Source organism: Balaenoptera physalus, assembly GCF_965194825.1.
Source record: "Balaenoptera physalus genome assembly, chromosome: X".
In the NCBI taxonomy this organism is placed as follows: Eukaryota; Metazoa; Chordata; class Mammalia; order Artiodactyla; family Balaenopteridae; genus Balaenoptera; species Balaenoptera physalus.
Window position 1 is genome coordinate 134,457,380 of NC_138903.1, and position 10,318 is coordinate 134,467,697.

The 10,318-nt window shown below is 42.8% G+C and overlaps 1 protein-coding gene across 1 annotated transcript; it reads left to right on the plus strand.

Annotated features, from left to right (window-relative positions):
* Positions 1 to 835: 835 nt before the first annotated feature.
* On the plus strand, positions 836 to 4,609 carry LOC309652419 (histone H2A-Bbd type 2/3-like). The gene has a single exon (XM_082446194.1). It carries the CDS (start codon positions 975 to 977, stop codon positions 1,602 to 1,604), a length of 630 nt encoding a protein of 209 aa, XP_082302320.1. The 5' UTR covers positions 836 to 974; the 3' UTR covers positions 1,605 to 4,609.
* Positions 4,610 to 10,318: the final 5,709 nt, after the last annotated feature.

The window sequence follows — 10,318 nt, forward strand, 5'->3', positions numbered from 1 at the left end:
TAGACACATAGATCAGTGGAGTAGAACTACGAGTCCAGAAATAAACCCATAGATCTATCCCATGGGTTGCAAACCCAAATGAGTTGAAAACAGGCGTTCAAGCAGAACCCTGCACAGGAATGTTCACCACAGCACTATGCCCAACAGGCACAAGGTGGAAGTCACCCAAATGTACATCAGCTGCTGAGCGGATACACAACATGTGTGGTCTAGCCACGCATTGGAATATTATTCAGCCAGGAAAAGGCATGAAGTGCTGATTGGTGCTACCGTGTGGATGAACCCTAATGCAAACATAAGTGAAAGCAGCCGGACACAAAAGGCCACCTATTTATTGTCTGCTTCCATCTCTAGGAAGTCTCCAGAGCAGGCAAATGTCTGTGCACAGGAAGCAGATGAGTGGTTGCCTGGGGACTATGGGGGGTGGGGTGGGGTGGGGGACACTGCAGGAGGGGGCAGTGGGGAGTGACTGCCTGGCGGGTACAGGGGTTTCTCTTTGGGCTGGTGCCAACGTCTTGGAAGTAGATATATAGTCGTGATGGTGGCCCAGCACTGCCAGTGTATACTTGGTGCCCCTGGATGGTCCGCCATTAGCTGCCTTCTCTGTACAAAGTTCCCGTCCGGTGGACAGTGAGAGTTCCAGCAAAGAGAGGGTGCAGCGAGCACGGCGAGCAGGGTCCTGCCAACGCCATTTCTTTGCAGGCCCAGGACCCTGGCGGTGGGGGTGGGGGCGGGGTGAGGTGGGGTGGGGGAGGGGTTATGGGAAAGCAGTGACCTCACAGGGTCTACGTGTTACGGGGCGTGCTCGCCCCCCCCAACCAATGAGGGCCCGGCCTGTGGTCGCTAGGATACGGAGTAGGGGACTGAGAACACCGGTTGTGTTGAGATGGTGGGACCAGCAGGCACAACCGACCGCCCCTCATCCCAGCGCACCGCAGAGCGAGGCCGTCGCAGAAAGCTGCCCAACGGCCAGCATGCCGGGGAAGAGGGGCCGTGGAGGGTCACCCGGTCGCCGCTCCCGCACCGCCCGAGCCGAGCGGTCCTGCTCCGTGAGCCACATGGAGCGCCTCCTGCGGGAGGGCCACTACGCCCAGCGCCTGAGCTCATCCGCACCCGTCTCCCTAGGGGCCATCATCCAGTACCTGACGGCCAGGGTCCTGGAGCGGGCGGGCCATGAGGCCCAGAACAGCGGCAGGAGGCGCCTCACTCCGGAGCTGGTGGACGTGGCGGCCCGCAACAACGCGCTGCTCAGCGGCTTCTTCAGCACTAGCACCATCTCCCAGGCGGCCCCGGCCCAGCACTACACTAGCTGCCCAGCGACACCTGGGTCCCCGGCCTCCGGGGGGGGGGGAGGGGCGGGGCGGGGGGCGCGGCCGTCAGGCGCCAGGCCCGCTCACCGACCGACCGCACAGCCCGGGCAGCCCCGGCCTGCCCGCCCCCTTGGGCACAGTCATCGCGAGTCAATCAAGTGTTTCAAGAGACGCCCTGCGCGTGCTTCACTCACTTGGCGTGGGAGGTGGTGGTGGTGGGACACCCCTCGTCGGAGGGATGGAGGGCGGGGGTCTGGCCGGAGTTGGGGGGTGGGGGGGTGGAGTCGGGGGTGACAGACAGAGAGGAGCGGTCTCTCACGGTGACAGTGCATGGGGTGGCCCTGGGTGGGAGAGGCTGGCTGCGGCGGGGGTGGGGGCGGACTGGGGCCTCGGGTGAGGCCGGACAACGGAAGGCTCCCCCGCTGGCTCTGAGCAAGTCGGAGCCAGGCCAAAGTCCCCGGAGGGACGGGGTTCCTTGCGGCGGCGCTCGACACCGTGAGGGCAGCGTCGTGATAGGGTGAAGGTGCCAAGGCGACCGACCGCCCTGGGTGCGGGATGCAGGGGTGGGTGGACAGAGCGCTTGGCATGGACTCCCATGGGGCAGGGGCTTTGACGGGAAGATGGAGGCGTGATGGGGATTGGGGTGGGCGGGACACGATCAACACAAAGGCAAAGTCGGAATTAGGGTCACGCGGGGTCAAGAGTTTTTGGCTGTGTTCCCCTAGAGATGCCAAGAGATGCCCTGCTTGGCAACCTGCGTAAACAAGCTGTCACCTAGCAACAGCGGGCGGGCGCTCGGCCAGGCCCCACCCCAGCACCCCTGGTTTGCATACGAAGATTGCACCAGGCACGGCCCCTCCCCTCAAGATTCCTGCATATGAATCTTGCCCCTGAAAGGCTTTTCTCCCGAACTCTTAATTTGCATATGTGACTTTCGCTGGACCAGGCTCCGCCTCCGATCACTCAATTTGCATGTCACCGTGGAAATGGCAGTTTAGCATAGAAAGCTAGAGTAGTAACCACGTCTGAGACCCACGTTTTTAAATTAATTCTATTTCTTTATGCCTTACGTAGTTTTGATTAGTAAGAAACTTTATGCCTACTGCTTCCCTGATAGGGTACTAGCCTTTTAATGAAATTTAATTTCTTCACTTTTAATAATGAGAGTGTAATACTTGCCCACCATTTCAGATTAGTGATTAGAAGAGTTAGAGAGAAATTACATATATATGATATATATATATATACATGATATATAATATATATAATGTATAACATAAAATATATTTTTAAAATATATAAAAATATAGTTGTGCTAAAATAAGAATTTACCAAGTAGTGGGGATAGTACTGCATGCAGTCCATGGCACTCTGTTATTTCTTTTTTTTTGTTTTATATATTATGCAATAAAATCACCCTCTTTTGGAGCCCAGTTCTATGAATTTAGCACATGTATATATGTGTGTATCCACCACCACATTCAGGCCATGGAATAGCTCCAGCAACCCAGGAAAGTCCCTGGTCTGGTACTGCTGGCCCTGTTTAAGTGCTTGATTTTTGCTAAACTAACGTTTGTTCAGTAGAGTCCTGGGTGGGGAGTTGGATGGTGAGCCAAGATTCAACAAAGACCACAAGGGAAAGTGAAATAGAGAAGTTTATTGCTGTACTCATAGGTCCTGGATGAGGTACACAGCACGCCTGGAGGGCCACACAGGAGGTCAAGGCAGGGTACAGGCAGTGGGCAAGCAGCAGGACCTGCGGCTTATGCCTTTATTAGGGTCCATAGGTGACGTGTTTCTGAGGTTCCCTGGATAGGGCCAGATTGGCAATTCAAAACCAAAAAAAGAGCAGGGTTTTGGTAAGCTCTGTGGGAGTCCTATCTAAGGGACCCACAAGGGGAAGGAGCTGGGAGGCGGAAGAGACTGTTTTATCACCAGGGGCTTTGGGGAACTCATATCAGTTACACTTTCTTGTGACTTTGCTGGCTGTCATCCAGGGCATGCACTTGAGGTTAGGTGTCTGTCCACCCAAGGCCCCTGCAGGCCCCTTAGCCACACAAAAAGAATGCAGAGGCTGCAGTATTATGGAGTAGTTTAACTAAACTCTCAACAGTTGTCAAACTCTTTCTTCAGACCTAACCCTTGACAACCACTGCTCTGTTCTCCATCTCTAAAAAACTGCCTTTCCCATATGTCTTGCAAGTGGATTCATAAAGTGTGTCAGCTTTTGAGGCTGGCTCCTATCACTAAACATACTGCTTTCGAGGTTCATCTAGATTGTTATGTGTATCAGTAGTTATGTTCTATTGTTGAGTAGTATTCCATTGTGTGGATGTACCACAGTTTGTTTACCCGTTGGCCTATTGTAGGACATTTTGGTTGTTTCCAGGTTTTGCAAATTTTTAATAAAGCCGATATGAATATTCATGGATAAGTTTTTGTATGAACTTAAATTTTCATTTCTCTAGGATAAATACCCAGGAGTTGGACTGCTGGATCATATGAAAAGGCTCCTCAGGTCTCTTCCCAATTAGCCTCATCCTCATCCCCTAGGGGCAACCACTGTTCTTATTTTTTTCACCACATATTGCTTTTGCCTGTTTTAGGACTTCAAATAATGGAATCGTACATGTGAATACTTTCAGTGAAGCCTCTTTTGAGATCCACTTATGTTGGATGTGTGCATCAACGATTCACTCCTTTTTATCACCTAGTGTTATTTAGCTATATTGGTAAACTACACTTGATTTATACGTTCAACAGTTGATGGACATCTGGCCTGTTTTCAGTTCTTTATTATTATGAAAGAAGCTGCTATAAGCATTTGTGTTCAAGTTACTGTGTACACTTATCTTTTCATTTTCCTTGGGTAATTCTTAAAAGTGGAAGTGTTTGGGTAATAGGTTAGGTGTATATCTAGCTTTATGAAAAACTGATAAACTATTTTCCAAAGTGTTTGTACCATTTTATGCTCTCACTATGTATGAGGGTTCCGGTCATTCATTTATCCTTGCCAAAATTTGATGTTGTCAGCTGGTTAGTTTCAGCCATTCTGGTGGATGTATAGTGATATCTCATTGTGGCTTTAATTTGCAATTACCTAACGACTAAAGATGTTGAGCATATTTTCAATTTGCCAATAGAGAGATATTAAAATCTCCAACATAATTGTAATTTTTCTAATATCTAAATAACCATCCCAGCTTTCTTAGGCCTTCAGTTTGTACGGTACATATTTATACTTTTACTTTCAGTCTTTCTTTGTCCTCTTATTTAGAAAGCGTCTTTTTTTTTTTTTTTTTCTTGTCTAGGGAGAAAGCGTCTCTTTTTAAATTTTTATTTTATTGTGATAACCCCTAAAATGAGCTCTATCCTCAATACATTTTTACTGTACAATATATTATCATTGACTATAGATACAATGTTATACAGCAGATCTTGAACTAATTCATCTTGCTTATCTGAAACAATGCCCATTGATTAGTAACTCTCCATATCCCCCTCCCCTTAGTACTTGGCAACTACCATTGCACTCTTTGATTCTACAAATTTGACTACTTTAGATACCTCGTATAAGTGTAATCATGCCATATTTGTCTTTCTGACTGTCTTATTTCACTTAGCATAATGTCCTCAAGCTTCATCTGTATTGTTAAAGGGCATTTCTTATAGCCAGCATATAGTCAGGTGTTGCTTTTATACACAGTATGATCATCATATTAGTCTGCTATGTTGCCAGAGCTGAAAGTAAGTCCTATCAATATTTTAAAGATGTTGGAACCATGTCTTAGTTGGAATTCAGTTTCAAAATACTCTTTGCTCCTCTTTCCTTGGTGGCCTTTGCATAATAGGTTTCCACATGCTCATGTATTGGGAATGAGAATTCAGCATCTAATTCCCCATTCCACTTCTTGCTCCAGATATATTTCTTTTATATGTACAATGATTTATGGAATTTAAAAATCTTAATTAAACTCTTTAATGTTTAAAAAAATTAACAGTGTTTCTCCAGGCCTACCTAGGATTCCAGAGCCAAAGATAGAGATGAGGGTTCTTTGTAAAAGGCCAAGAATTTGCTTCCTTTTTTAGCAACTTTCTCAAGGTTTTCAGACCATCAGATTGGTACTGTCATATATAGAGCCTTGGACTATCAGTCCTTCTGCTGAATACTCACTGAGTAGGGTAGATGGTCACATCTTATATTTTCCCATCTCTATCTTCTCTGATCATGTTTACTTAATGTTACAGACTATTTTTACTCAGGGCTTTTCCTCAGCCCCTAATTTGTACTTAACATTTTTTAGTTAATACTCTTCTTTATCATCATTTTAGACATTTTATAACGAGGAACTAATAATCTATACATATACAAACAACTTCCTAGTTTTTATTTTATAAAAAAAGATTTTCACACACAGCAATCCAAACTCAAGTAATATTTGTATGGGACCCTTGAACTGGACGTGAGTTCTTGGATATTCTTTGTGTATATGTTCCCTCTACAGATAATGGTTTGACCTCATCGGCTGCAGTACTACAACATTAGGCTATAGACAAGAATTTTGCATTACATATCAAACCTACCTCATAGTACATTAAGTGGATGGGGTTAAGGCAGGCAGAGAAGTACATTATTTCCCTTTTTTTGACACTACAATATTAATTCACTTTTAATATAAATTTATTTATTTTTGGCTGCATTGGGTCTTTGTTGCTGTGTGCGGGCTTTCTCTAGTTGCTGCGAGCGGAGGCTACTCTTCGTTGTGGTGGCCTCTCTTGTTGCGGAGCACGGGCTCTAGGCACATGGGCTTCAGTAGTTGTGGCACGCGGGCTCAGTAGTTGTGGCTCGTGGGCTCTAGAGCACAGGCTCAGTAGTTGTGGCGCACAGGCTTAGTTGCTCCGTGGCACGTGGGGTCTTCCCGGACCAGGGCTCGAACCCATGGCCCCTGCATTGGCAGGCGGATTCTTAACCAGTGCGCCACCAGGGAAGTCCCTACAATATTCTTAACTGACCTCATTTTTCTTGTGAAAGCCAAAACCATAAACTAGTTCAATGCATAATACCTACTTAGGCTCTGTTGGCCCTTCAGATGATCAGTTAAAATGATGCATTTTGCATAACTGTGAGAAATAGTCTTTCTTTTTGCTTTTTCTTCTTATCTTTCCTTTTTTCTCTCTGGGTATGGATCTCTCTCTCTCTCTCTCTCTCTCACACACACACACACACAAGAGACAAAGAGTGGACTCTGTTTATAGACAATGAGGGTCTTTTAGAAGTTTGAGGCTAGTGATTCTGAATCCCAGTGCCATCGTGAGCTAGATGCGGGCAAGTGAGGAAACACGGCACCAAATGGCTATTCTAGGACAATTTCTGAGATGCACAGGCTTGCATTTTCGATCAGTGCTGAGTTGTCTCTATTTGGCAGTTGTGCTGGAAGCAGTCCCAGAATTTTCAGGTGAGTTGATAATTTCTGATGCTGTCTTTTCTTTTGATACTAGGACAGTCTCCATCCCTACCCACCACACATTTAGTTATTACTGTTACTAGTTATTACATTTAGTTATTTTGGTATTACTCATTACTGTTGTGGAATGAGTATAGAAGACATCTGTGAGTTGATACATCCTGATATCATCTGATCAGCACCAGTGAAGAGGAAGGGAGCTGCACTGAGCCCAAGTATTCTTAGAGCACAGAGAATGAAGCTGATTTTGGAGTGAAATGTAAGGGAGAATAAGAAAATTGATGTGAGAAGATAGAAGATGAGATTTTCCTCGTTATAAACCCAAGAGATGAACTTGAAAAAAAAAACACTTTCCCAAGCATTTCTTGCTGTTCTGTGGACATGAGAGTCTTGTGTTTATATGCAGAAGGAAATTGTATTCTGTCAGGGAACTGCTAAAGCAAGAAGAGGAAGTCAAGAATAAATGGCCTATGAAGTCTTCTGAGAGAGATACCAAATACCTCTTTTCTGCAGAGGTCTGAATATTGTTTGGCTTTTGTGAATGTTTCAGAGTTAGGCTTCTTCCTGTTGGTACTGAAACTATCCCCAGAGCCCAGGTTATAGAAAAATTATTTCAGAGAAAGAAATGGGTTCAAGATTAAATACTTTCCTGGAGAACAGAAAAATGGAGTCTTCACCAGCAGAGCAAAGTAGGTCCTCAACACAATTACCTTAATGATTTAGGCCAGATGTCTTGTCAGCGGGGGACAGACTGTATCAGATTTGGAGGATTTTATGCCTATATTAACAAAATTCACTACAAATATATCTTTCCATTTGGTTTATGTAGCCACAGCTCTTGACAGTCCTTCCCTCTGCTTCCCTCCAGAGGACTCTTGGGGACATTACATAAAGTGACATTGGTGAACATCAGCCCTGGCCTAAGTGTCAGGAAAATGTATTCTTTCCTTGCTATATAGATAGGGAAACTGTGGTTGACTCTGGGAACAAGTAAGTGGGAAAGCCAAATCCACTCTTTTAAACAATATGATGATTTGTATTATTCACAGCATCACTAGAGCTTGTGAGATAACTAAATTGTTAACTGTTCTTCAGTTTATTCTGAAGCAAGATGGTGGCTCATGATTTAATGTTGGAAACTTATTGTTACTGTTATTTAGTTGAGTCAATAGTTTAAATGCCACATTTGATGCTACTATCTTTTTTAATTTGTTTCATTTTTGAGGATTGTATTTTTGTTGTTGTTGAAAGTATAATAAGGTTCTTGTTCCAACTCTAGAAAATACGATCATAACTCAAAGCCACTAGGGTCCAGAGCCAAACTCATACTCTTATTATTACCTTTTTGTAGAAGAGTAACTTCAGACACAGAGAGATTAAGTGATTGAGGGAGAAAGGAAAGAGGAGGTCAGTGCTCAAGATCTAGTACCAAGTAGCAGATGTGAGGAGGGGGCATCAGGGTATAAATAAGAGATGAGTTGAGGTTTCTGCACCTGAGAAGTTCAGAAATTGGCAAGAGGTAGAGAGCACAAAGGATGGAGGGTACCAGTTCAGCAAAGAGGATGTGAGGAATTGAAAGCTTCTGTCTCTTCTGACTGGGGAGTTGTTTACATTTTACAAGGGCAGGATTGCTAGATTCCATGCCTGTGTGGGACTCCACCTTCTCCCCTCAGGCCTTCCCTGTTGGGCAGGTCATAGATGAACTATTTTCCATATTTTCTCAGTAAAAGTCTACACTGTAATCTGGAACAGATTTTAGGTAGGGTATGAGATTCTGTGAACTTGTATACCTTTCCCATTAAGTCATAGGCTGATACCTTTCCTATTAGATCATATATCAGAATTGGCTTTAATGACAAGTGATTCTAAGATCCCTACATTATATGATCTGATACTCATCAGAGTATATATGTTCTGGTCATTTGAATGGATATAGGTGTGTAGAGTGTAACAGGAAATTAAAAAAAGCTAAATGTACCAATAAAAGTTGAAGATGAGTGGTTGTGCATGAATCCAAGAGCAGAAGGCAACAGTGTAAAGTCAAAAGCCTAGATTTGAGTTCTAGCTCCATAACATATTTGTTTATTTCTTATCAATTTCACCTGTTGATTCTCTCTGTATTCTGAAAGTATTTCTCATACTAGTCCTTCTTGTAATATATGTGATTTTCTGTAATGATGACTTATCTTTGCTGCTTATGTTAGTTTAATCTGTAATCATCTTCTTTCCTTACCTTCACTCCCTAATCCATTTACTTCTTAGTTTCTTAACTTTCTTATTTGCTCCATTTTTATTTTTTTTATTTTATTTTTTTACATTTCTATTCAGTCTGTTAATTTATTTTGCTCCATTTTTAATTTGTGCATTCTCATGTGCACATCTTTCATCAGCTCAGGAACATTTTTCTTCTAGCTTTAAATTTGATTATTTCTTCTGCTTGTTCAATAGTAGGCTATTCCTCAAAAAACATCAAATATCAACATATTAGCTTGCCATTGTCTGCAAAAGATTATCTAGTTCATCTTTATCAAAAATTTGATTTTATACACCAATGCATTGTTCTTGAATTATTTAAGACTCATTTTTTTCATCCATAAAGTAGATATTATACCAGCCTTATTTTATGACTCTCCTTTCCACCCAACTTTGTTCTCTCCTTGTGATGTCCTACTACTATTGTAAACAGGACTCTTTTTTAGAAAAAAAAAACTCAGAAAGTTTATTCTGTATTTTGTAGATTATTTTGAAAGATATGCTCTTTTTCTGAATTAACTAGCTGCTCTTCCTTTCTCTTGTTCTTTATTAATTTTTAACTTAAACTTCACATTAGTTGCTTTTTTCTTTGTTCAATTTCAGGAAATATTGAGATTTGTCCTGATTAATTGTCTTTAGCTAGAGTGAGTTAACTACCTTTAGTTCTGCTCTATGTCTTCTTGCATCTTAGTCTACTCTACTTTTGATATCTACAGTGATATTTTAGCTTGACTAGAATTCTAACAGTTTTCAGTTCACATTACTCTACACTACTGATATGACTGCTTTATCCTGGACAAAAGTCCAGGACCGAATGTCTTCACTGGAGAATTCTACCAAACATACAAAGAACTTACACACATCCTTCTCAAACTATTCCAAAAAATGTAAGAGTAGGGCCCACTCCCAAATTCATTCTATGAAGCCACCATCATCCTGATACCAAAATCAGACAAAGACATTACCAAATAAGAAAATTACAGACAAATATCTTTGATGAATATAGATGCAAAAATCCTCAACAAAGTATTAGCAAACTGAATCCAAGAAGATATATAAGGATCATACAGCATGATCAAGTTGGATTCATTCCATGGTCACAAGGATGGTTCAACATATAGAAATCAGGTAGTATGATACACCACATTAACAAAAGGGAAGACAAAAGCCACACGATCAACTCAATAGACCCAGAAAAAGCTTTTGACAAAATTCAACATCCATTCATGATAAAAAACTCTCACCAAAGTTGGGTATAGAGGGAACATATCTCAACATAACAAAAGGCAT